Source organism: Ylistrum balloti, unplaced genomic scaffold (genome assembly GCF_031769215.1).
Source record: "Ylistrum balloti isolate Yb309-2 unplaced genomic scaffold, AGI_CSIRO_Ybal_v1 Utg371030, whole genome shotgun sequence".
Taxonomy (NCBI): Eukaryota; Metazoa; Mollusca; class Bivalvia; order Pectinida; family Pectinidae; genus Ylistrum; species Ylistrum balloti.
In genome coordinates, this window is record NW_026782572.1 from 150,743 (window position 1) to 173,356 (window position 22,614).

General features: G+C 38.8%; 1 protein-coding gene across 1 annotated transcript; it reads right to left on the reverse strand.

Annotated features, from left to right (window-relative positions):
• Positions 1-70: 70 nt before the first annotated feature.
• On the reverse strand, positions 71-22,094 carry LOC132560191 (hemicentin-2-like). The gene is made up of 12 exons (XM_060224845.1): positions 22,072-22,094; positions 20,642-20,685; positions 19,673-19,755; positions 19,411-19,482; positions 17,667-17,808; positions 16,962-17,056; positions 12,459-12,536; positions 11,907-12,141; positions 11,215-11,333; positions 6,919-7,075; positions 1,340-1,464; positions 71-220 (listed from the first exon to the last, which is right to left on the reverse strand). The coding sequence occupies exons 1-12, from the start codon at positions 22,092-22,094 to the stop codon at positions 71-73; spliced, it is 1,323 nt and encodes a 440-aa protein (XP_060080828.1).
• Positions 22,095-22,614: the final 520 nt, after the last annotated feature.

Below are 22,614 nucleotides of genomic sequence, written 5' to 3' on the forward strand. Positions count from 1 at the left end.
GCAATCAGTGATTCAGTGATTGAAAAAGGAAGATTTTTTTATCATATATTCTTTATTTTGAACACATTCTTCACGCACGGAATGGTGATATATTAAATAACTTTTCGGCTTGGCCTTGGCTGTTTTCTGCTGTACACTTGTAGGTACCGTAGTTTTCGTACGTAAACCCATTGATGTGTAAATCGTTACCGACCAAACTCAGGTTATCTGCTGCAGTAGTCTGAAATACAAGTATAAAAATGTATCGGGAATATTTACGTTAATGGTATGTTAGTCAGAAGAGTCAAAAACTGTGGCAGGGCACTTAATCTTGTGGATTTTTATTTAAGATTTATTGATATTTAAACATCACATAAAAATTCCATAATTCTTCGAATTCATGTTTATATATATTGATTCAGCAGGTTAAGATACTGACAAAACCCTGAGACAAACTCGAACAAGTATCGATATCATTACAGTATTGTGACCATGGTATATATACCTCTTACATCAGATCTGATATAACTAGAATATAATACGGTTCTAGATATTTGATGCCTTCATCGAGATATACATTCATGGTAATATGTTCTCGAGAGTGAATCACGATATCAATAATGGGGACACGATGGGTGTGGCAGTAGTATGTCTGTCTGTCTCTCTATCCGTCTGTCAGACGGTCTCTCTATCTGTCTGTCTGTCTGTTTGTAAGTCTCTCTCTCTGTCTGTCGATCTGTCTCTCTGTCTCTCTCTCTGTCGGTCTGTCTCTCTCCGCCTGTCTGTATATCTATATGTCTGTCTGTCAGGCTCTCTTTCTGGTCTATTCTGGTCTTGTCTGTCTGTCTGTCAGACTGTCTGTCTGGTCTTGTCTGCCTGTCTGTCTGCCTGTACATCTAGTTACTTGTAAGCTAATTATCTATATCTTCATCGTTAGCTGAAAAGCTTCACAGGGAACCCATCATAATGTTTAACAGTACAGATCTGGCGAAAAATAGTGGCAGTGTAACAACCAGACATCACCGATTATTCTGGAATATGAGAAGTGTGAATGATGTGTGTAAGTAAGAGAGCCCTTCTGTGTGAAGACATATTTGTAGTGTTACGTATGTCTTGTCTTGGTCAAGAAAACGTTTGTAGTTGAAAAAAGACAACTCCGATCACACGAACTACTAAGCCCTTTCTCGAGGACACTGTCATGTGAAAAATAACCGATTTTAATGTACAAGGTTCATTGTCATGTATTACTCATTTTAAGGGGGAAATATTTTTTTATTTTTTTACTTAATTTGACCAATCATAGTTCAAGCCTTTGAAATAAGAACAAATCAGTATAAACAAGTATATATGCGTAACTTACATAAGACAGAACCGCCCAGGAGATTGTGGGTTTGGGTTCACCTGACGCTCCACACTTTATTATAACATTGTCTCCGATACTTGCATGGTGTATAGCAGTGGCTGCGACAATCACGGGCTTCGATACTGTTAACAGAAGGACACAAATTGATACACAGGGCCCGATACTGTTAACAGAAGGACACAAATTGATACACAGGGCCCGATACTGTTAACAGATACAAGGTACACACAAATTGATACACAGGGCCCGATACTGTTAACAGAAGGACACAAATTGATACACAGGGCCCGATACTGTTAACAGAAGGTCACACATTGATACACAGGGCCCGATACTGTTAACAGAAGGACACAAATTGATACACAGGGCCCGATACTGTTAACAGAAGGACACAAATTGATACACAGGGCCCGATACTGTTAACAGAAGGACACACATTGATACACAGGGCCCGATACTGTTAACAGAAGGACACACATTGATACACAGGGCCCGATACTGTTAACAGAAGGACACACATTGATACACAGGGCCCGATACTGTTAACAGAAGGACACAAATTGATACACAGGGCCCGATACTGTTAACAGAAGGACACAAATTGATACACGGGGCCCGATACTGTTAACAGAAGGACACAAATTGATACACGGGGCCCGATACTGTTAACAGAAGGACACAAATTGATACACAGGGCCCGATACTGTTAACAGAAGGACACAAATTGATACACAGGGCCCGATACTGTTAACAGAAGGACACAAATTGATACACAGGGCCCGATACTGTTAACAAAACTACACAAATTGATACACAGGGCCCGATACTGTTAACAAAACGACACAAATTGATACACAGGGCCCGATACTGTTAACAGAAGGACACAAATTGATACACAGGGCCCGATACTGTTAACAGAAGGACACAAATTGATACACAGGGCCCGATACTGTTAACAGAAGGACACAAATTGATACACAGGGCCCGATACTGTTAACAGAAGGACACAAATTGATACACAGGGCCCGATACTGTTAACAGAAGGACACAAATTGATACACAGGGCCCGATACTGTTAACAGAAGGACACAAATTGATACACAGGGCCCGATACTGTTAACAGAAGTACACACATTGATACACAGGGCCCGATACTGTTAACAGAAGGACACAAATTGATACACACGATACTGTTAACAGGGACACCCGATACTGTTAACAGTTAACAGAAGGACAAATTGATACACAGGGCCCGATACTGTTAAAGGACACAAATTGATACACAGGGCCCGATACTGTTAACAGAAGGACACACAAATTGATACACAGGGCCCGAAGTACATACTGTTAACAGAGGACACAAATTGATACACAGGGCCCGATACTGTTAACAGAAGTACACACATTGATACACAGGGCCCGATACTGTTAACAGAAGGACACAAATTGATACACAGGGCCCGATACTGTTAACAGAAGGTCACACATTGATACACAGGGCCCGATACTGTTAACAGAAGGACACACATTGATACACAGGGCCCGATACTGTTAACAGAAGTACACACATTGATACACAGGGCCCGATACTGTTAACAGAAGGACACACATTGATACACAGGGCCCGATACTGTTAACAGAAGTACACACATTGATACACAGGGCCCGATACTGTTAACAGAAGGACACAAATTGATACACAGGGCCCGATACTGTTAACAGAAGTACACACATTGATACACAGGGCCCGATACTGTTAACAGAAGGACACAAATTGATACACAGGGCCCGATACTGTTAACAGAAGTACACAAATTGATACAAGGGCCCGATACTGTTAACAGAAAGACACAAATTGATACACAGGGCCCGATACTGACACACATTGATACACTGTTAACAGAAGGACACAATTGATACACAGGGCCCGATACTGTTAACAGAAGGACACACATTGATACACAGGGCCCGATACTGTTAACAGAAGGACACACATTGAACTGTTAACAGAAGGACACACATTGATACACAGGGCCCGATACTGTTAACAGATAAGATACTGTTAACACACATTGATACACAGGGCCCGATACTGTTAACAGAAGGACACAAATTGATACACAGGGCCCGATACTGTTAACAGAAGGACACACATTGATACACAGGGCCCGATACTGTTAACAGAAGGACACACATTGATACACAGGGCCCGATACTGTTAACAGAAGGACACACATTGATACACAGGGCCCGATACTGTTAACAGAAGGTACAACATTGAACTGTTAACAGAACACACATTGATACACAGGGCCCGATACTGTTAACAGAACTGTTAACAGACACACATTGATACACAGGGCCCGATACTGTTAACAGAAGGACACACATTGATACACAGGGCCCGATACTGTTACAACATTGATACACAGGGCCCATACTGTTAACAGAAACACACATTGATACACAGGGCCCGATACTGTTAACAGACACACATTGATACAAGGGCCCGATACTGTTAACACACACATTGATACACACACTGGGTACACACATTGATACACAGGGCCCGATACTGTTAACAGAAGGACACACATTGATACACAGGGCCCGATACTGTTAACAGAAGGACACACATTGATACACAGGGCCCGATACTGTTAACAGAAGTACACAAATTGATACAAGGGGCCCGATACTGTTAACAGAAGTACACAAATTGATACACAGGGCCCGATACTGTTAACAGAAGTACACAATTGATACACAGGGCCCGATACTGTTAACAGAAGGACACAAATTGATACACAGGGCCCGATACTGTTAACAGAAGTACACACATTGATACACAGGGCCCGATACTGTTAACAGAAGGATACAAATTGATACACAGGGCCCGATACTGTTAACAAAACGACAAAAATTGATACACAGGGCCCGATACTGTTAACAAAACGACAAAAATTGATACACAGGGCCCGATACTGTTAACAAAACGACACAAATTGATACACAGGGCCCGATACTGTTAACAGAAGTACACACATTGATACACAGGGCCCGATACTGTTAACAGAAGTACACACATTGATACACAGGGCCCGATACTGTTAAAAGAAGGACACACATTGATACACAGGGCCCGATACTGTTAACAGAAGTACACACATTGATACACAGGGCCCGATACTGTTAACAGAAGGACACACATTGATACACAGGGCCCGATACTGTTAACAGAAGGACACAAATTGATACACAGGGCCCGATACTGTTAACAGAAAGACACAAATTGATACACAGGGCCCGATACTGTTAACAGAAGGACACAAATTGATACACAGGGCCCGATACTGTTTAACAGTTAACAGAAGTACACACATTGATACACAGGGCCCGATACTGTTAACAGAAATACACACATTGATACACAGGGCCCGATACTGTTAACAGAAGGACACACATTGATACACAGGGCCCGATACTGTTAACAGAAGTACACACATTGATACACAGGGCCCGATACTGTTAACAGAAGTACACACATTGATACACAGGGCCCGATACTGTTAACAGAAGTACACACATTGATACACAGGGCCCGATACTGTTAACAGAAGGACACACATTGATACACAGGGCCCGATACTGTTAACAGAAGGTCACACATTGATACACAGGGCCCGATACTGTTAACAAAACGACAAAAATTGATACACAGGGCCCGATACTGTTAACAAAACGACAAAAATTGATACACAGGGCCCGATACTGTTAACAGAAGGACACAAATTGATACACAGGGCCCGATACTGTTAACAGAAGGACACACATTGATACACAGGGCCCGATACTGTTAACAGAAGGTCACACATTGATACACAGGGCCCGATACTGTTAACAGAAGGTCACACATTGATACACAGGGCCCGATACTGTTAACAGAAGGACACAAATTGATACACAGGGCCCGATACTGTTAACAGAAGGACACACATTGATACACAGGGCCCGATACTGTTAACAGAAGGTCACACATTGATACACAGGGCCCGATACTGTTAACAGAAGTACACACATTGATACACAGGGCCCGATACTGTTAACAGAAGTACACACATTGATACACAGGGCCCGATACTGTTAACAGAAGTACACACATTGATACACAGAATAGAATACTTTGATGGGTGGTTGTTTTAATCGTGTTTTACCTACGTGTCCAATGTACCCATATTTTACAAACTTCTCTCCTCACTTTGGTATATGTATCTCTGATATCATTACATATATACTGCAAATCAATTTTATTTCGCGTAGGATTTATTTTCGCGTCAATTGGAAATTGAAATCCCTCGGAATTTTTAATGAAAATACATGTAACAACTCTGGATGGTATCCATGTTTATTCCAGAATAGATAAAATAATCTCAAATCAAATTCTTAAACTCGTGTTAATTCCAATTCAGACATTTTCAGCACTAGTCAAAAGTAGAACAAAATGGCGACCTACATGAAGCCATTCGTTAACGATACGGGATTATTGTAGAGTCTAGGTCTCTAAGAGCTCATAATTCCCGAATTCATTGTCATTTCTAGATCAGGATTCACGAAATTCTGGAGATAAATAAAGTAGTCGCGAGATCTAAGTAATTTACAGTATATATTTACAATACTATGACGTTATATTGGCGCCACAGTTACAACGTTAAGTCAACGCTTCGCAGAAAACAAACAACCAGGATTGACATCAATCATTTAGATGACTATGATGCTCAGAAATCTCGTGCAATAATTAAACATACATGGAGGAAAACTTTTACAACTTGATAGAATAAACAGGGTAATATTTTCAGGTAATGTCTGCAGTATACATATAACCATTTCATAGTTATTAATGATATATAATGTTTATAACAAAAATACTAATGTCTCTGTATTATGTGGAATGATACATCAGATATATACCAATGTTAGATGTGACGTCATCAAAATAAATTTAATGTGAATTTAATACAACTTTTCTAGTAGTGTTGAAATGTTTTGAAAAAAGTATCGTTAAGACCTACCACACACTTACAATCATAAATAGACAAAAAGACAAAAGCACTACTTACGTGGTGGTAATGTAGTAGTTACCGGGGTGACCGTTGTGGAAGCTTCAGAATGCCAATGTAAATAAAAATTAAAAAAACTGTTCAGTTGGTGATAATGGATGAAATATATAAAACACACACACGTTATTAACACATCTTACTACAATTAAGACCTGTATCAAGTAGGAAATGGAAATTAAACTGTATCGTATGACTGTTTAGTCATTCTAGATCTCGTAAGTGACGTTGTTGATAGAATTTATGATGAAACCTGGTAGTGTAAGGAGAAAGTCAAGTACTTGTGTGTTTTTTAAACCATGCCCCTGTCTGAATGATTGCAGAGGCATAAATGTTTCGACAAACCTTGGTAGACATGGACACTCTCTACACTCTATCAGATCTATCATTATATTAGCAGTACAAAGTCAGTTGTAAGCAATATTGGGAGGGGGGGGTCGAGGACAAGAATAAAACACTTACCATGGATGACTGTGACTTTACTGGTTGTACCAACGTTGTTACTAGCTGTACAGATATACAGTCCAGCATTATCAGGTAGGAAGTGATCGATGTGAATTGAACGTCCATCATCCGAGATACGTGTGTTGTTTGGTGCTTTACCATTGATAACGAAATGCTTGAAAGGAAACACAAATAGAATAAACAGTGAAGTGATATAGATTAAAGAATAATGTGATGTTTATAAGTACATTAAAGGTTATTTCGGAACATTTACTTCAGTTTCAGGTTGATATAGTCAATAGAATAGAAAGTCTTATAACTTAGTAGAAGCTTTAAGTGTGACGTTTCGATAACTTCACGGTTTGGAGCGTACTAACACTGATAAAAGCCAGTGGTAATACGCTTCACACAGGTCACTTGTCTGATGAAGGTGACTGTGTAGTCATAGAAACGTCACACTCTAATCTTCTACCGGTTGTGTTATAAGATTAAGGTGACCGTGTAGTCATCAAAACGTCACACTCTAATCTTCTACTGGTTGTGTTATAAGATGAAGGTGACCGTGTAGTCATCAAAACGTCACACTCTAATCTTCTACTGGTTGTGTTATAAGATTAAGGTGACCGTGTAGTCATCAAAACGTCACACTCTAATCTTCTACCGGTTGTGTTATAAGATGAAGGTGACCGTGTAGTCATCAAAACGTCACACTCTAATCTTCTACTGGTTGTGTTATAAGACGAAGGGGGCCGTGTAGTCATAGAAACGTCACACTCTAATCTTCTACAGGTTGTGTTATAAGACGAAGGGGGCCGTGTAGTCATAGAAACGTCACACTCTAATCTTCTACAGGTTGTGTTATAAGATTAATGTGACCGTGTAGTCACAGAAACGTCACACTCTAATCTTCTACTGGTTGTGTTATAAGATGAAGTTGACCGTGTAGTCATCAAAACGTCACGCTCTAATCTTCTACTGGTTGTGTTATAAGATGAAGGTGGCCGTGTAGTCATCGAAACGTCACACTCTAATCTTCTACTGGTTGTGTTATAAGATGAAGGTGGCCACGTAGTTATCGAAACGTCACACTCTAACTTTCTACAGGTTGTGTTATAAGATTAAGGTGACCGTGTAGTCACAGAAACGTCACACTCTAATCTTCTACTGGTTGTGTTATAAGATGAAGTTGACCGTGTAGTCATCAAAACGTCACGCTCTAATCTTCTACTGGTTGTGTTATAAGATGAAGGTGGCCGTGTAGTCATCGAAACGTCACACTCTAATCTTCTACTGGTTGTGTTATAAGATGAAGGTGGCCGTGTAGTCATCGAAACGTCACACTCTAATCTTCTACTGGTTGTGTTATAAGATGAAGGTGACCGTGTAGTCATCAAAACGTCACACTCTAATCTTCTACTGGTTATGTTATAAGATTAAGGTGACCGTGTAGTCATCAAAACGTCACGCTCTAATCTTCTACTGGTTGTGTTATAACATGAAGGTGGCCATGTAGTCATCAAAACGTCACACTCTAATCTTCTACTGGTTGTGTTATAAGATGAAGGTGGCCATGTAGTCATCGAAACGTCACACTCTAATTTTCTACAGGTTGTGTTATAAGATGAAGGTGGCTATGTAGTCATCAAAACGTCACACTCTAATCTTCTACTGGTTGTGTTATAAGATGAAGGTGACCGTGTAGTCACCGAAACGTCACACTCTAATCTTCTACCGGTGGTGTTATAAGATGAAGGTGACCGTGTAGTCATCGAAACGTCACACTCTAATCTTCTACCGGTTGTGTTATAAGATGAAGGTGACCGTGTAGTCATCAAAACGTCACACTCTAATCTTCTTCTGGTTGTGTTATAAGATTAAGGTGACCGTGTAGTCACCGAAACGTCACACTCTAATCTTCTACCGGTTGTGTTATAAGATGAAGGTGACCGTGTAGTCATCAAAACGTCACACTCTAATCTTCTACTGGTTGTGCTATAAGATGAAGGTGACGTCACACTCTAATCTTCTACTGGTTGTGTTATAAGATTAAGGTAACCGTGTAGTCACAGAAACGTCACACTCTAATCTTCTACTGGTTGTGTTATAAGATGAAGGTGACCGTGTAGTCATCAAAACGTCACACTCTAATCTTCTACTGGTTGTGTTATAAGATGAAGGTGGCCATGTAGTCATCGAAACGTCACACTCTAATCTTCTACTGGTTGTGTTATAAGATGAAGATGACCGTGTAGTCATCGAAACGTCACACTCTAATCTTCTACTGGTTGTGTTATAAGATGAAGGTGGCCATGTAGTCATCAAAACGTCACACTCTAATCTTCTACCGGTTGTGTTATAAGATTAAGGTGACCGTGTAGTCATCAAAACGTCACACTCTAATCTTCTACTGGTTGTGTTATAAGATGAAGTTGACCGTGTAGTCATCAAAACGTCACGCTCTAATCTTCTACTGGTTGTGTTATAAGATGATGGTTACCGTGTAGTCATCGAAACGTCACACTCTAATCTTCTACTGGTTGTGTTATAAGATGAAAGTGGTCATGTAGTCATCGAAACGTCACACTCTAACTTTCTACAGGTTGTGTTATAAGATTAAGGTGACCGTGTAGTCACAGAAACGTCACACTCTAATCTTCTACTGGTTGTGTTATAAGATGAAGTTGACCGTGTAGTCATCAAAACGTCACGCTCTAATCTTCTACTGGTTGTGTTATAAGATGAAGGTGGCCGTGTAGTCATCGAAACGTCACACTCTAATCTTCTACTGGTTGTGTTATAAGATGAAGGTGGCCGTGTAGTCATCGAAACGTCACACTCTAATCTTCTACTGGTTGTGTTATAAGATGAAGGTGACCGTGTAGTCATCAAAACGTCACACTCTAATCTTCTACTGGTTATGTTATAAGATGAAGGTGACCGTGTAGTCATCAAAACGTCACACTCTAATCTTCTACTGGTTGTGTTATAAGCTGAAGGTTGTCGTGTAGTCATCGAAACGTCACACTCTAATCTTCTACTGGTTGTGTTATAAGATGAAAGTGGTCATGTAGTCATCGAAACGTCACACTCTAATCTTCTACTGGTTGTGTTATAAGATGAAGGTTACCGTATAGTCGTCGAAACGTCACACTCTAATCTTCTACTGGTTGTGTTATAAGATTAAGGTGACCGTGTAGTCATCAAAACGTCACACTCTAATCTTCTACCGGTTGTGTTATAAGATTAAGGTGACCGTGTAGTCATCAAAACGTCACACTCTAATCTTCTATCGGTTGTTTTATAAGATGAAGGTGACCGTGTAGTCATCAAAACGTCACACTCTAATCTTCTTCTGGTTGTGTTATAAGATTAAGGTGACCGTGTAGTCACCGAAACGTCACACTCTAATCTTCTACCGGTTGTGTTATAAGATGAAGGTGACCGTGTAGTCATCAAAACGTCACACTCTAATCTTCTACTGGTTGTGCTATAAGATGAAGGTGACGTCACACTCTAATCTTCTACTGGTTGTGTTATAAGATTAAGGTAACCGTGTAGTCACAGAAACGTCACACTCTAATCTTCTACTGGTTGTGTTATAAGATGAAGGTGACCGTGTAGTCATCAAAACGTCACACTCTAATCTTCTACTGGTTGTGTTATAAGATGAAGGTGGCCATGTAGTCATCGAAACGTCACACTCTAATCTTCTACTGGTTGTGTTATAAGATGAAGATGACCGTGTAGTCATCGAAACGTCACACTCTAATCTTCTACTGGTTGTGTTATAAGATGAAGGTGGCCATGTAGTCATCAAAACGTCACACTCTAATCTTCTACCGGTTGTGTTATAAGATTAAGGTGACCGTGTAGTCATCAAAACGTCACACTCTAATCTTCTACTGGTTGTGTTAAAACGTCAACATGATCACAATTCAAAATAAAATTCAATAAAACAAGGTCATAATAGAACCCGAGAAAAGATTTACACGGAGACTCTTGAAAAAGTATAAGAAGAATTAGACTATATGTTCCGGAAGAGTAAGCGTCTTCTGCTTCACAGACGACACACGCCATGTAAATCTTGGTCAATCCAAGTAAGTCATGCCACATTTTCAAATAAGGTATACCATAAGCACACCACAACAATAGATTCGGGAGAATGTTGATCAGAGAATTATTACTAATGTCTGTTAATTAAAGATTTACCATTACTATCTGTTTATTAAAGAATTACCATTACTATCTGTTACTTAGAGAATAAATTAAATAACAATGTAACAGTTAGTAAAACATTATCGGATTAGAGTTTACCGTGACACCCCAGTTCAAATGTGGCGGAGGATTTCCTGTCGCCGCACAGTGGAGGGTTACTGACTCTCCCGGTAAAATGTTCTGGGAAGGTGAAAGACTGGTTATCGTCGGTCTACTGGCTATGAAATATAGACAATAGGAAATGTATAACCTGTTAACTACAGGTTAACAGAATCACGTAAAAAGGAACAAGGATAATACGAACGACAGACTTGGACACTGGGGAAGTTACAAAGAAAACAAGACCAAACGTCCCGGTAGAGTAAGCGTCTTCTACTTTATCGACAACATTCACGTCCTTTTGGTGTTTTTTTTTTTAAATATTACAGATAGGAAAAATTACACTTTTCTTCAAATAGTGAGTATCAGTCTCGAATTAAATTATAAGATATATTATGCGTCATGGAGAAATTTAACCATTACATATTTGGTTTGAACATTATCGCTTTATTAAAAAAAGCAACATGTGTATGAATGATTGATAAGTTCGGTCATCTGAAATATTTAACCGAGAGATGGTACTAAATTAAACAGAATCTAACCGTTTAAATCTACAGTTATGGACACCATTCCTTTTATTTGACCAAACATTGTATTTCTATCGACAATGATAAATATGAAATAACGAAAACATTATGATATACTTTCTATTTGTTCATAAGACAAAATATCCTACAAAAGTGTACACGTACGCTTAAGGGTTGATGTTGATGATAAGGTTGATGTCGTTGCCGTTGTTGTTGATGACGTCGTCGTTGTTATCGACGTTGTTGTAGATGACGTCACCGTTGATGAAGATGACGGTTTAGTTGCGGAATGAGAACACTGGTCGTTGCAAAAATTGCTGCTGTTACAGCATTGTGCACATAAAGGCGAGATTCTTTTTCCTATGACAGCAACAGCAGCAGATAAACCAGTCTGGCATTCCTGTAGTAAATACATTTCATAGACATAGGAGTCAAATATCGCTCAAGTAGACAATTGTCTAATTCATGCTAAACGATTTTTTTTTTGTGAAATCACTCGTGTATGTGCGCATGAAGTCTGGTGTATGTAAAACAACATTTAGTAATCAGTACCACATTTTAATATATTTGACATCAATTTCTTTATTTCACTTACTCTTGTCTGTATTTCTTTCAAAAGTACAACAGAGTTTAAAATAAACTTTTTCTTGATAAATAAGTAAAATTAAATGAAAAGTTTGAAGAAATGTAAATTCTACACTAAAATATACTGTTTACCTGAATACCGATTCCACACCGACTTTCCCACAGGATAGCACCACTCAAACCACTTTGCTTGTGACCAATATAGCATTGCTACAGCGCGAAAAAATAAATTTGTTAAATGACTGATTAGTATCAATAACCAAAATGTTAGTACAAAATAAAATTCAATTATTCATCACAAGAACACGACGACATGAGTTGTGAACTTAGACTCTGTGTGATAAGGCTATGTTTTCTTGACATATACTCAACAAAAAAAGAAAGGTTAACATGTTTCCTTGGTGAATACCTGTAAATGAGTGAAAACAAAATGACGTTTGTGCAATATTAGAAAATGGTAATGTTTTACATTACAAAATCCAAGGGGGTTACCAAAATCATTCAAGCGTGAAAGTCTGTATTAGCGAAAGAGCTGCACGAGGTGTTCTGCGACTAACTTTTATCTTCGCTTAAATTTCATAAACATTCAAACTGACAACTGTTCCTTAGATCCTTAGGACTTAGAAATCACCGAATCTTGCTATCTATCAACTTTATCATTATGCCCCGGCTGTCACAAGTGCAGAAAGGGCTGTAGGCATGATCCAGGCTGGGGAGTCTCGCTGTCGAGTTGCACGGCATTTTGGTTGCAGTGTTAAGACAATTGTCAGTTGGTAAGTTGTTTAAATCAAACTGGGTCTACATCCGATCGTCAACGAAGCGGCCGACCCCGTAAAACGACCGCCAGGGATGACCGTCGTATACGATTGATACACTTGCGCAATCGATTCGTAACCGCAGTAGAGACTACAAGGACATTGTTTGGGCGTCGTGTCTCTCCCCAAACAGTCCACAGCAGGTTGAGGGCCTACCAATTGAAAGCGCGGCGTCCCTACACTGGACCCAATTTGTTGCGATGTCACCGTAATAATCGGCGTAACTGGACCCGTGTTCACCGTCGTTGGGCCTTACGACAATGGAACACTGTTCTGTTTTCAGATGAGTCCAAGTTTTGTCTGCAACACGGTGACGGAAGGCGCATAGTGTGGAGGCGACGAGGGGAGCGTTTTGCGAACTGCTGCGTCGCAGAACGGGACCGCCTTGGCGGCGGAAGTGTGATGGTTTGGGGTGGTATTTGTGGGGGACTCCTACCAGGCTTGTTGTGTTAAATAGCAATTTAACCGGCATTCGATATCGGGACGAAATTTTAAGACTAGTGGTTCTGCCATTCTTTAGACGCCATGGCGTTGACGCCATTTTTCAACAGGATAACGCACCAGCGCACACCAGTCACGTCAGCAGAACTTTCTTGCAGCAGAATAACGTACAGGTGTTAGATTGGCTATCTAAATCACCTGATTTGTCACCGATTGAGCATGTATGGGAGTTCTTGGGCGACGCGTGAGATAACGTCAAAATCAGCCGTCAAACTTGCAGGAGCTGGCCCAAGCCTTGATCGCTGAAAGGAACAACATCTCTCCTCGAATTATCCGCCGGTTTACGAGTTCCATGCGACGACGCTGCAATGCTGTTTACTTCGCAAACGGTGGCCATACCCGTTACTTATGGTGTTACTTTTTGAAATTGACCCCAACGTCCTTTACAGTCGAATAAAATCAACTGAACGCAAAGTTTTATAATGAACCATGACTGCACTTTTATCAGAATTGATCAATTACTTTATTCGTACATGATTGGTAAGGATTTATGAAGGGGTTAATTAATTAATCACAGAATAAAGTAGTGTTACCTTTCTTTTTTTGTTTAGTATATATTGTATATCTGATGGAACATTTTATTGAATACGTGGACATACGTTATCAGGCGCGAACCTTATTTTAAAGTATCAATTCAGTAACCCAATTATAACATGTGTGATAGAACGTTTTCCAGACCATTTGTCTGTCAACTACCACAGTGAGACTAAGGAGTGTCAGCTTAGTACAGACTCCCCCTACACTAACCCGGAGTTAGTACAGGAGGCACAATACTGGGAAATCTACTACCGACAGAAAGGTGAAGTATGATGAGGAGAGAATCTGTAGAACTATCATATTAATGGAAGACATTCCCAAAGCATGGTCACTATAGCCTGTTCACTGTCTCAGTTTTAGTGATGAGTCAGGAAAGACGACAACGAAGGTCATGGAAGTAAAACAACTCCTAAATGAAATGATTTATCATATTCACTTAATTACGTTCTGCTTTTTATAATTGTTTAATGATATAGGTAAACAATCGAACCACCCTCGCCTGGTGCACTTACAGCTAAAACATTAATGGGGATTCATTTCCTCGTAACTCATGAAATCAAATAAACGTTGAAATTTGTATATCATATTCATAGAGCTATATCTATCCATAAAAACCACGTGTCCACGATATAATTTTTGTTGAGACAAACCACGAAAATAGATCCTCACGAAATAAGTTTTTACGGCAATTCCTTATAAGGACATTATCATATAAACTGTAACTACTACCTGTATTTATGCTTGACTATTATACTTAAATATATAAAGTTCATTATTACGGTAAAACAACCATGAAGCTGATCAGGAAATGCGCTATGTGATCTATTGAGTAATTACCATTTAAATGCAGCTATTTTTCTGCGATTTCATCCCGCCCATTAAAATAGCGAAAACAAGAAATCCGCGAATTGATCAATCTCAACAGTGTCGCGTTCATTTCGTCACTGAGGAAATTTGTGTTTATGCCAATGATTAACACGTGTTACACATTTGACTCAAACTGAACAATCCTAGTTTATTAGTAAGATACAGGGTGCTAACAGTACAGTACAGAACGTATGAGGTTTATTATCATCAGTATAAACTGATCCGACATTTTATTATTTTGTTCCACTGAACGCTTAAGTATTGCCAGAGGCGAAGCAATAATGTATGCTTGTATGCTTAAACATTTGCCCTACTTTTTTTAACCTTACTGCGCCCCTAGACCCCCTTAACTGGGGCTTCGCCCTTGGATCCTCTCTTGAAAGCATACACTCTTAAAAATGTTTTGCTACGCCACTGATTGCAATTATATACTAACACGAAACAGAAACGCCGGGTACACTAAATATACTACAAATGATTTATTGCTTGGCCTAGAATAATGACACTCGGTCAGGTTGATGTGTTGTTCGCGCTCACTAGGTACACGTGTTCAAAATCACACAATACCTGATCTCCGCGCTCCGTGCGAGGCACGTGCTAAAATACAAGAATCCCGTGCAGGGGAAGGTCATTGAGTCCGCCAATGGAAATTTTCAGTCTATTTGATACTGTTCAAGTATTCGGATTGATTTTTCAAAGTTTGATTCGAATTAAGCAATTTACATCCATGCCACGATTGACAGAAGTCCAGCGGGGACAGGCTATAGGAATGCTTTTGCAGTGTCAGGGCCAACTTCAGGTTGCTGCACATTTTGGTGTGCATATTCGGACAATTCAACGTCTTGTCCAACGTGTGCGAGTGACGGGGAGGGTCATCGACCGACCGCGAACTGGACGTCCGCGCGTCACGACGCCACATCAGGATCGGTTTATAAGACTTTCTCACTTACGTAATTGCCATCTCACAGCTACCGAAACTGCAAATAACACTATAGGCAGTCATAACCGCCATATTCATCCTAATACGGTTCGAAACCGATTACGCGTCAATGGCCTAAGAACCCGACGTCCCTATGTTGGTCTGCCCCTAACTCCTGCGCGTCACCAACGCCGATTGGCTTGGTTACAAGCACACTCGCCCAGAAATTTTCCTATGAGGCAATGGAGACGGGTATTCTTCACTGACGAATCCCGGTTCACTCTCTACCGTTCTGACGGGCGACGTCGTGTATATCGACGTCGAGGGGAACGTTACACCGACGCGTGCCTCGCTGAGCAGGATAGGTTTTTGACATAATTAGCATTGATAATCGATAGAACCTTCAACAAATGGTTCCAAACAGATGAAATTGTATACAAAAATGAATGAAATAATGTAACATTAAATTATATCATTTAAAAGAATCTTTTTAGGTTACACGGCGTTTCTTTTTCGTTTTAGTATATATATATATATATATATATATATATATATGAATGATATATTTACATGTGTATTGTTTCTTCTGAAAGAAAAACAAAGAAAAATCAAAGTCGATTCAAAAATAAGTCATTGTCATACTCTGTAATACAAACATCAATGTGATATCTGCAATAAATTTATGTAAACATAATACTTTTGTATGTAAAATAAAGAAATCATATGTGCATGTATGCCACAGAGATTACAAGATAATACTATGTACATTAAATAATATTACGGTAAATGTTCCTATTTTCGATGGTTCAAATATTCACTGTACTACCAACATCTATTAGACATTAACTAGATATACAGACATTTTTTCTTTTATTTTTTATGTCATTCTCGAAATAGCGAAAAATTAACCCCCTCGAAAATAATAATTAAGGAAAATATTTATTTAATGTAGCTATAGGCACCTTTTTCGATTTAATTACATTTAACTGAACTCACCTGACTGGCAGGACATCTAGTTATTTTGTCACACTGGGATGGTGACGTCATCTGGTCACAATTATAGCATAATATATAGCCGTTTGTGTCTAATGCTGAATGAAAGTGAAATTAAAATAAGGTTAGAAGTATGATACAAAACATCAATAACGAAAACACATTTGTGAGGAATGTATTATATTTGCATTTGGTAATGCAAAGAGAAGATGTAATTGTAAAAAAATTATCGTATGGTAAGTATGTTGTAAATTGTTTGCTAAATAAGCAAATAACGATAACTCCACACTCAATTCAGCATTTAATGAAATGTTAAAAACAATAATAAAACCTCAAATTGCTTTTGAATCTATCAGGATTTTTTCTGTGAATATCCTTTTCACCATAATGGCCCAGTCAGTTTAGATATTTAAATATGGCACCTTGTTAGTAACGCTACTATACTGACAAAAATGTACGCTATGCCAACTTCTTTGACAATGGGAATCAACCAGTTCTGTAACTAGCAGTTACCGTGCTATCACGACTCAGTGTCATGTTGCCATGGTGACTCATTAGTTACGTCACATTGATCATTCACCAGTTCTGTAACAAGTAGTTACCGTGCTATCACGACCCAGTATCATGTAGCCATGGCGACTCATTAGTTACGTCACATTGATGGCGGGTTGATTATGAGTATATCGTTACTCAGTAATACCTACGTACGTTTTGTGTTACAGAGACCAGACATTGTATTACAGGCAGTGGTGTTACAACAGTTTTGACAAAAGATAGTTTGTCCATTACTTCTCCTTTCTCTCAGGTCTAACTCAGCAACATTTCCACGCTTTCCAAAACTGTTACATCGCTGTAATAGCAAGCAATAAATATACTCCAAATCTGTTACATCGCTGTAATAGCAAGCAATAAATATACTCCAAAACTGTTACATCGCTGTAATAGCAAGCAATAAATATACTCCAAAACTGTTACAATAAATCAGGATGTGTACATACATGAGAAACGCGCCAATTACTATAAATGTTACATCGCTGTAATAAAAGTAAATAATTTATTTTTCGTCCTTCTATGATACTGCATCATAAACTGTTACATCGCTGTAATAGCATCATACAATGATACTGCATCAAAACTGTTTCGTCCTTATACACTCGCTGTAATAGCCGTTTCGTCCTCCTATGACTCGTCAGTGATACTGCATCATACAGCTGTTTCGTCCTTCTAGTGATACTGCATCATACAGTTGTTTTGTCCTTATAGGACTCGTCAGTGATACTACATCATACAGCCGTTTCGTCCTCCTATGACTCGTCAGTGATACTGCATCATACAGCTGTTTCGTCCTTCTAGTGATACTGCATCATACAGTTGTTTTGTCCTTATAGGACTCGTCAGTGATACTACATCATACAGCCGTTTCGTCCTCCTATGACTCGTCAGTGATACTGCATCATACAGCTGTTTCGTCCTTATAGGACTCGTCAGTGATACTGCATCATACAGCTGTTTCGTCCTTCTAGTGATACTGCATCATACAGCTGTTTCGTCCTTATAGGACTCGTCAGTGATACTACATCATACAGCTGTTTCGTCCTCCTATGACTCGTTTCGCATCATACAGCTGTTTCGTCCTTATAGGACTCGTCAGTGATACTGCATCATACAGCTGTTTCGTCCTTCTAGTGATACTGCATCATACAGCTGTTTCGTCCTTATAGGACTCGTCAGTGATACTGCATCATACAGCTGTTTCGTCCTTATAGGACTCGTCAGTGATACTGCATCATACAGCTGTTTCGTCCTTATAGGACTTGTCAGTGATACTGCATCATACAGTTGTTTCGTCCTTATAGGACTCGTCTGTGATACTGCATCATACAGTTGTTTCGTCCTTCTAGTGATACTGCATCATACAGCTGTTTCGTCCTTATAGGACTCGTCAGTGATACTGCATCATACAGTTGTTTCGTCCTTATAGGACTCGTCTGTGATACTGCATCATACAGTTGTTTCGTCCTTATAGGACTCGTCAGTGATACTGCATCATACAGTTGTTTCGTCCTTATAGGACTCGTCTGTGATACTGCATCATACAGTTGTTTCGTCCTTCTATGACTCGTCAGTGATACTGCATCATACAGCTGTTTCGTCCTTATAGGACTCGTCAGTGATACTGCATCATACAGTTGTTTCGTCCTTATAGGACTCGTCTGTGATACTGCATCATACAGTTGTTTCGTCCTTATAGGACTCGTCAGTGATACTGCATCATACAGTTGTTTCGTCTTTCTAGGACTCGTTATTGATTGTATATAGTTTAAATGCTAGGATGATGAAAATCCAGGGCGATAACAAACAAATATCAATATCACGACGTAGAGATGCACTTGACTGATATCATAACAAATGCCTGACATATCACAATTAAGATGTAAGGTTTTTGACTTACAAACGACGATATACAGCCCACGTCATACATCACATGTCCACTAAGAGTAACATATTGTGATGTCATGCATTCCTGAAAAAAAATACAATTATGAAAAATCAAGATAACGGCAATTCTCCACTTCGCAACATAGTACGTGTTAAAATATCTACGATGTCTCAAATTTACCACTGTACAGAAGACACACAATAGAAAATGTTGAAAGATTGAAAACAAGAAACTATATCTGATAGAGATGAGTAGCTCAAAAACTATAATTCACCTCGTGATCTCCACATCTGGTCACGTGATCACAATGTCTGGGGTCGGATACATGTGTACATGAACCGCATAGTGGACCTCCCTCTGAAAATCATCAAAAATTCGAAAAATGATTTCTTATCATATGCATTTCAGGTTTTAACACCCGATTTTATTTACAACGTTCTACCTCGGGTGGTGGTGTTGCGCAGTTCACCTTTCACCTAGCAGTCCAGGGTTCGATTACCGAAACGAACTTGACTGAAAGGAATGCGGTCACTTGTTCGACCACGTGGGTTTTTCCCCGGATACTCCTATTTCCTCCACAGAAAATCCCCCTCGCGCTTTTATCCGCGTCAAAAAGAGTTATTGATATAAGCATACAGTTTGTTTAATAATTGTTTTAAAATAGACAAAGTTTGTATTATTTGTATACATGAAACGGTTTTATACATGCTTATCTGAATTTGTTTACATTTTGCTCGTACTGATACAAGATGTAAACTTTACAACAAATGTAAAAAAAACCTATTTCAGCTTATATTATTAATCACTCTTGTTGGCTCGAATTTGAGAGCTCGAGGGGTCTTATTGTAAGAGGAAACCGCAGTACTGTAGAAAAACTAACGTGGTCGGGCAGGCGATCCCTTACCTTTTCACTTCCGTTCCGGGAATCGAACCCTGGACGCCTGAGTGAAGGGCGAGGATGTTAACCACTCAGATATACTCAAATGTGTCGAGATACCGTTAGTTTGTACAACAACGATATTCCTACACGTAAACAACGACTGACAGATCCGCCAGAAGTTCCGTCAGTCATAGGGCCAATGTTTAGTTTATGTTACCAAGTAACGAATAACAGGTACTTCCAGATCAGTTGTCTTTTCTGAAATTTCTGAAAAAATCATTATTTGTACTAAACATGATCAAACGAAAATTATGATCATATTTTTCTGTATGTTTTACAGATTGCACCGAGATCATAACTTACCTGATAACTGAATTGCTCCGAAAACACAAACCAAAAGTATCAAGCTAGGAAAAAGAAGAAAAAAAAACAGACAAAATTTGATATGAAATCATATGCATACAGATACCCTGCTAAATCTCAAATACTTAAATGAAAACAAGATGATCCAGCTTAAGTTGAGATATAAGTTGAAATTTCCCAGACACAATATGCTCCACTCATTTGTAGAGTAAATTTTTTTCCCACACTGTGTAATATTGGTCTGTCCAGGGCAATACACACAGGTTCGTTGTTCTTGCATTACACAACCACCCAAGCAATAAAGTGACGCATGCGTATAAATGTGACGGATACCTTCCAAACTGACGTCATCGCCTTGTACAATGTATATACATGTGTGTACCTATACTTATTTGCAGAAACTGTTTGTATTTTGTTTTAATTTTTTTATGTTTGCCAAATCTGGTTACGAAAAAATGTTTTCTGTGCCAATTGGTCGATTAATTGGGTAATAAAGATAAGATTTGTGTGTGAATGGCAGCCTTGATCGTACATTGTTGAATTACAAATTACAGTGTTAGATGTAGATTGATTTACCTCATTACATTTACATATGATTCATTATCTATATTGCAGATTTATAAACTTATCAAACTGTTCCTTCTGATAGACATAAATATGTGATCCTATTCACACACAAAAATTATAACATTGATACACCAACCGTTCTACACCTGATATCACACCAACGCTCTTCTATCCTTCTTTATGGGTCTGCCACTCTTGATAGCAAAACAAATACTAAAATATTCGACTCTGTCTTAGAGTACATTACAGCAACTAATAGATTCCAGTGAATCTATTGGTTGCACCCCTCCCCCTTTTTTCCTCTCCCCTCTCTCACGTAACCCGATCATCTAAATATTTCTCCTATTGTCACACACGTATGTGAATACTTGAGATGTGTGAGCAGGTGCAAGTGAACATGAGTGTTAATGTGTATGTGATTGAGAATATGTGTGTATGCGTGAGTGTAACAGTATTGTGTCTGTTATTAATATTCTTTATCGTTTGTTGCATGTCCTACAAATGTATTAGGTTGTACGCTTTAATGTTAAATGTGACGAAAGTGACTGGTAGCCGTAAGGCTGTTCACAATCCTCGTTAAACAAATAAAAAATTAAATTCGAATTAAGTTGATACAGAAAGAAACCAAAATGTCATCCGGCAGTTAACCCATTGTAAAGTGGCAAACGTTCTCAGACTAAATATGTTACCTTAAATGCAAACTTACGTCACTCAGGTAATTTACATAAGTGCTTATCCGAATTCATTTTACTTCAAAATGACAGCTGCAAGTGCCATACTGTAAACATTAAGAACTTTTATAAAGACAAAATCCGCTAAGGTATTCAATTTGTGTTAATGAAATCACTCTGAATGTACGTTACCTTCCTATGTATGTGGGTTCCATGTTAGACACCGATAAAGATAGCACCGAAGTCGTATGAAAGATAACAATAAAATGGACCACAGTAAAATAATGATCACAAACTGATTTCTACTGTCTATGTAGTAACGACTTTAAAACGTCACTGTTTATAAAATATACAAATATATTATAATTGCTTTTCAAAATTGACTTTTTTTGACAATATTTAATTAATATTTGGTTTGTAATTTTAAAGATGGGAAACCAGCAAATATCTAATTTTGTAAATGTATTAAACTTGCATTAGTAGAGATATTTAAAAATTAACGATATCAGTTAATGCTTGGAAGGCCGTAGAGTGAGACTATAAAAATAGCTTACAATTCTTATCTTTTAGTATGACCTACTTAGATAACACTATGGGAATTTACACATGGTGATTTCTATCTGCCAAACTTCTTCTCCACACAAACAAACAGATATCATCGTTTACAATAATTTTCAGCTCTTCATAATCATTTGCTTTTAAAACAACCTGTACTATTGGGGATCATTTCATCTT